Below are 5,843 nucleotides of genomic sequence, written 5' to 3'. Positions count from 1 at the left end.
ATGGCTCCAGATGCGTCTCGGCCGGCGGCTCCCCGAGCAGCGGCTGCCCCCGGCTTCGCCTCACAGAGCACCCCCCACTCCGCTGGCGTCCTTTCCGCTGTCGTGTCACATCCAGGATCCCGTTCTGGGCGGCTGTGACTTCTGGTCGGGCACAAATGTTTCTGGTTGAGCTGTCAGTGGCTGAATGTCCTTCCTGTCTCTCGACAGGAAAATTTCGACTCTGGAAAATTACCAGGCCGGGAAGCAAGGGAAGTTTCTGCCCTGGCCGGTCGAGGGAGAAGTTTCCCGGGCTGGTCTCAGCCTGCGAGGAGAAGCATTGACTCCTGGTAACCTTTATTAGTACCAATCTCCTAACAAACAAACAAACCCAACTAACCAATTTCCGGATTTTGTGCAGCTGGGAAAGCTGTGTCCCAGGCTGTCCCCACAGACACCAGCCGGCTTGTGCTGGAGAAACTGTCCTCCGTGAGAGGAGGAGCTGCATATTCGGACATACGTGGGCCCCTTCTGGAAGTCTCAGGAAACCCCAGTGACCAGCTGAATTGACTAAAACAGAGCCGCACCCCTGCCCCCTCCCTTCCCTAGGTAAACCGCCCTGCGAAAGCACCTGCTGTCAGGTACACAGCAGTGACAGGTAAAGGTCAGTCATGCGAACAGAAGTCACCATCCCCGAGCGGCTGGCTCAGCCTGGAGGCTTCAGGAGGGGCGGGCCCAGAACTGCCCCCAGGGTGCACCTTTGCGGCTCTGCGACCCCGCACCCGCCGCGAGGGCCAGCAGGTCGGCCGTGCACTGGACCTCGGTCTGCCTGGCTGTAAGATGGGCGCCGGCTGCACCGTGGCCAGAGTGGTGCCACCATGTGCTGGGGCCGTGTGCGCCCTGGGCTGCCCTGGGGCCACCATCCTGGCGTGTGCTCACTGTCAGGGAGCACCAATTAGACTGTGATCTCTTCCCTGCTTCAAGCCCTCCATGGTCCCCGTGACCTTACTGTCCTTTCCGCAGAGGCCGTGAGAGCTTTCCACTGCTGCTGTGACAGATCACCGTGACTCCAGGGCTGAGAATGACCCACACCCATGGTCTTACAGCCCCAGGCCAAAGTTCAGCCCGGGCCTCCGGGCTGAGGTGTGCACAGGTTGGGGCTCCTTCTGGAGGCTCCGGGGAGAATCCAAGCCCTTGTCTATTCTGGCTCCTGGGAGTGTTGCTTTCCTTGTCTGGGGGCAGAGGCCTGGGGTGGAGGGCATGGACTTGCAGCAGAAGCAGAGGAGATTAAGAAAGCAGGGCAGAATCGGGGCTCCTGGGGCTGCTGCCATGCCTTTCCCTGCAGGACTTGTCAGGTCCTCTGGAACCCCACTGAGTGGGTCTCCTAGGGGGGCCGGCCCCACTGGGTACCCCAGCTCGTGTGGTCTTGGGGCCCTTGCTTGTCCCTCAGATTGCCAATAATGTCACCTCATGGCCACTAACCCAGGTGGGCTGCCTGTAGGTGGGGGTCGGTGACCTGGCCTTTCACACCCGGGGCCATCTGGCAGCCACAGCTGCTTTAATTCAACCTTAATTCAGTTAGACTTTTTAAATGATTTTTTTTTTTTAATTTGAGAGAGAGAGAGAGCATGAGAGGAGAGAGAGATCAGCGGGAGAAGCAGACTCCCTGCCGAGCAGGGAGTCCGATGCGGGACTCGATCCCAGGACTCCAGGATCATGACCTGAGCCGAAGGCAGTTGCTTAACCAACTGAGCCACCCAGGCGCCCCAGTTAGACTTTTTAAAAGATTTTATTTATTCATGACAGAGACAGCGAGGGGAAGCAGGCTCCCCACCAAGCAGGGAGCCCGTGCAGGGCGCGATCCCAGGGCCCCGGGATCACGGCTTGAGCAGAAGGCAGATGCTCAATGATGGAGCCTCCCACGCACCCCCTAAGTTAGATCTAAATTTTAATGGTGGTTCGGTTACGAGAACGTCTAAGGATGTTTGGAATAACTTCGGCAAAGGAATGTCCTTTTCTACGTTCCGGGACGTCCGAGCAGGATCGGCGATTTCCGGCAAGAACTCAGCGGTGAGTGGAGACCGGCCGCTGCCCCGTGACGGGGGAGCTCGACGGCTGGAGGGGGGCTCGCCCCGCGGCTCCTCAGATCCATGACGCGCGGCAGTGGCACATTCTGGCTACACTGGATGAAACAGGACGTACCGTTGAGATCAGTTTGGCCTGTTTCCTGCAAAACGACGTGTGCGTCCCCTGCTTTTATGGTCTGGGCTCCCTGGGCGCGCGGGGGGGAGGGGGGCAGAGCCCAGCCCAGCCCGGGGGCGTCCCTGCGCCACCTGGTGGAAGTGTATTGCCGGTGCGGGTCGGGCCTTGCTTCGGCTTGGGTCGCGGCGGCGGGTTGGGGGTTCCGTGGGGGCTGGAGGCCTCTCCTCGAAACCCTGAAACCCCAAAGAGAATTCCTGGTAAAGAACGAGGGTGCTGCGCTGGGGACCAGCCAGCATGGAGGGGGGCCCCTGCCAACCCCTCCTTTGTGGCCCCCGCTGGCCCCCAGCTGGCCGAGTGCAGGGAGGTGGGGGGGCCACCCCACTCCCTTCCCCCTTGTGGGGTACTTCTGGGGGAGGGGGGCTCATCTGTGCCACATGGGTCCTTGGGGAAGGGGCTGGGCTTGGCCTCATCTCCCTCACATCAAGGCCACTTCCGGGGGCACCGTGACACCAGCATGACTCAGAGCCTAGGCCTCCATGCTCAGGAAACAGCAGGTCATGTGGGGTCACCGTGGTTTCTCTGTGACCATCACCAGGACCTGGAGTGGAAACATTTGATAAGCCATAAATCTTTCCCTGGGAAACTCCCCGGTCTTTGTGGGGCAGACCTATGGCCTCTGCCCCCATTTGCCTGTGGCCAGGCAGGGCGGATGGGGAGACTGAGGCACAGGGCCTGCTGTCCCAGGCTGGGACAGGCTTCGAGGGGGTGGGCAGCAAGAGGACACAGGGGTGAGGGCTGTGCCCGTCCGGAGAGCAGCCAGGACGCGCTGGCGTGGGACATGGTGCCTGTGTCCCAGGTCCGCTGAGGTGCCCAGCCCTCCCGTGTCCCCCTGGAGGCCAGCCGGCCCGTGGAAGCACCAGGAAGGCGCCGGCAGCCCTCCCCGCAGCCCTGACTCTGGGTAAATGAGAAAGAAGGTGGCTTTCTACTCACGTTCCTAAAGCATCTCCTTCTGGAGCGCGTCACACACCCCAACAGGCAGAGGCCCATCTCATTCCCAAGCTTGCCACCTGGCTGTGTGCTGGCGCAGTTTCTGTCACCGTTGTGTTTCCCTTTCCATGTCCCGCACTGGCCCAGACCGCGGGCTGAGACGCGCAGACTAGCACCCAGAGCTGTGAGCAGGGCGGAGGCGAGCGTGTCCGGAGTCCCGCCCGCCTCCCGCAGGCCGAGCCTCTGCCAGCCTCCCACCCCGTCGGGCTCGGGAAACCACGAACCTGCGCATATGCAGGGGAGAGCACAAGGCCCCTGGAGAGCCGGTGACGGGCTTCGGCACTGCCAGCGCGGACCCCACCGCACTCACGCGCAGGCCCTCCTGCCCTGAGTCCACACAGGAAATGCAGCCTCGAGGCCTTGCCTTTAAAAAAAAGAAAGAAACATTTATTATTATTATTTTTATTTTTTTAGAGGGGGAGGGGCAGAGGGAGAGAGAACCTCCAGCAGACTCCCCCGGAACACGGAGCCCGATGCGGGGCTCAATCTCACGACCCTGAGATCACGACCTGAGCCGGAACCAAGAGTCAGACGCTCAGGCAGACTGAGCCGCCCAGGCACCCGAGACGTTTTCTAAAAACAGACCATGGGTCGGTCCCTTTGTTTGAGTTTGTTGTCACCGTCAGGGACGCAGGGATGTGCGAGCCTCCAGGCAGCAGACGAGACCCTGGGGGCCGGCGCCCTCCCTGCTGTGCAGACCGGCCTCCCGTCCTCTCTTCCCGCCCATCTGTGGGCTCCTGACCCAGGCCAGCCAAGCTGCCCGGCCTCTCGGGTGACGGCTCTCCTGGCTCAGAGGGCACCGCATGGAGGTCTGGCCCTGGTGCCCCCCCACCCCCCTCCCCACCCCCACCCTCCAGGTCAGACCCCTCTCTGCTGGGGACGCCTCTCCCACAGGGGACGCCTGCAACCCCTGCGGACCGGGTGAGCCCTCCAGTTCCCGCGCGAGCCCTGTCTTTCCCATGGGCTGAGGGAGAGTTGCAGGAAAGGCCGACAGCCAGGTCCCAGTTGGTGTCACGGGCCCTTCCCAGGCCGCTCATGTGACACGCATCCAGGCTGCCAGGGGGAGGAACTGGGAGGCCCCACTGCCCCACGTGGGCCACCGCTGAGGTCCAAGCACAGTGAGGGGGGGCCCTGGACGGCTGGCCACGGAGCCGGCTGGGAACGTCCCAGGAACACCGTAGCCTCTTTGCCACTGTGGAGGGAAGTTCCCAGGCAGGCCCAGCCCTGGGGCCGGTGTCTCTCAGTAACTGGGTCTGACCGGGTTCCACTGAGACAGACATTGCTCCCGCAGCGCTTTCCCGGCTGCCGAGCCAGGGCGCCGGTTGCCTGGCGGGTTGCACAGTGTCTCGAGGGTGGGAATCGCCGATTCTAGCAGGTGCTCTACCCAGCCAGTCGGGCCGCCCCGGCCCCACCAGCGCACGGGAACTGTTCACACGGACGACTGCGCTGCCCCATTTGATCCAGAGCTGCGTGGACGTCCTGGGCAAGTGGAGGTCCGGTCCCAGCCGCACTAGTGATGACGTGAGCCTCTGACGGTCGTGGCGGGGCTGGCGTGCAGGCCGCTTAGCGGGTGGGGAGCGAGAGGAGGCTCCGGGGCTGGTGTCAGTGGGTGACCACTGCAGACCCACTTGTCTCCCTCCACTTGCCACGGCCTCACGGTCACTGGGCCCGGGAAGCTGGCGGTGCGTGCACATCCATGCTAGAGGCCCCTGGAGCTGTGGCCAGTCATGTCCCAAGCAGTGACGCCCAGTGCCGTCCTGACCCTTGGCTGCTGACCTGTGTCCACAGCACGCTTGGGCCCTGTGCCAACACCTCACTTTCTCTCCCGGCCCCGCCTGTCCTGAACCAGCTCCAGAACTTTCCCCAACCCTGCAGGGGTGTCCTGCTCCTCCCAGTCTTGGTTTCCCTACCTTGCAAATGAGGCAGTTGGACACTGACATCCCATTGTCTTTTAACATTTGCTGTCCTGTCGTAACAACACAGGGTCCCAGTGGTACAGAGAACCCAACAGAGCCACACTGAGCGCCAGTCAGGGTCTTTCTGGGACCCTCTGCCCCAGCAGCCTGCATCTCTCCGGTTGTAGGGGGCAGGAGGTCTCGGATTCGTTGTGGCCCCCACAGCCCTGGCTACACCCCCTAGTAGAGACATGGGACCAGAGACTGAGGGACACCAGGCACAGGGACCTGCCATCTGCAGGCGAGCTCTCCTTCTCTCTTGGCATGAGTCAGCGGGGACCCTGGGCACATGGCCTCTCTGTGCCACTGAAACGGAGCAGGTGCCCGTGGCCGACACGGCTGGGCTCTGAGAAGGCAGACGACACTCAGGAGGGTGGGAAAGCAGGCTGGACAGCGCCCAGGGATGGACCTCCCCTGTCTCCCTGACACCACCGTCTTCTCCCTTCCTTCCTGTTCCAAAAAGCGTTCTAGGGAGTTGTGGCTGAGAAGGTAGCTGCCCTTGAAGGAAGGGGCTTGTGTCCACGGGGGCAGGGCGCAGCTTCTCTGTGCTCCTGGCTCAGGGGCACACTGGTGGCCCTGGGCCTCAGGGCTTGTTGAGAAAGGCTGCCTGGGCCAGGGGTCCTGCTTTGGGCCCCTCTGGCTCCAGCAGCCCCAGGACCCTGG

General features: G+C 62.6%; 1 protein-coding gene across 2 annotated transcripts; it reads right to left on the bottom strand.

Moving 5' to 3' along the window:
* Positions 1 to 1,863: 1,863 nt before the first annotated feature.
* Positions 1,864 to 4,235, bottom strand: LOC125108643 (uncharacterized). 2 transcript variants are annotated; one of them, XM_047744763.1, is made up of 5 exons: positions 4,090 to 4,235; positions 3,206 to 3,589; positions 2,658 to 2,776; positions 2,310 to 2,411; positions 1,864 to 2,158 (listed from the first exon to the last, which is right to left on the bottom strand). In XM_047744763.1, the coding sequence occupies exons 1-5, from the start codon at positions 4,184 to 4,186 to the stop codon at positions 1,994 to 1,996; spliced, it is 867 nt and encodes a 288-aa protein (XP_047600719.1). In that variant the 5' UTR covers positions 4,187 to 4,235; the 3' UTR covers positions 1,864 to 1,993. The 2 variants fall into 2 exon arrangements, 1 of the variants encoding a protein (XP_047600719.1); XR_007129977.1 differs by lacking the exon at positions 4,090 to 4,235 and having other exon boundaries at positions 1,864 to 2,776; positions 3,169 to 3,347; positions 3,450 to 3,697.
* Between the last annotated feature and the right edge of the window lie 1,608 nt (positions 4,236 to 5,843).

The sequence above is a fragment of the Lutra lutra genome, chromosome 9 (assembly GCF_902655055.1).
Source record: "Lutra lutra chromosome 9, mLutLut1.2, whole genome shotgun sequence".
In the NCBI taxonomy this organism is placed as follows: domain Eukaryota; kingdom Metazoa; phylum Chordata; class Mammalia; order Carnivora; family Mustelidae; genus Lutra; species Lutra lutra.
This window is presented reverse-complemented; position numbering and strand designations above follow the sequence as displayed.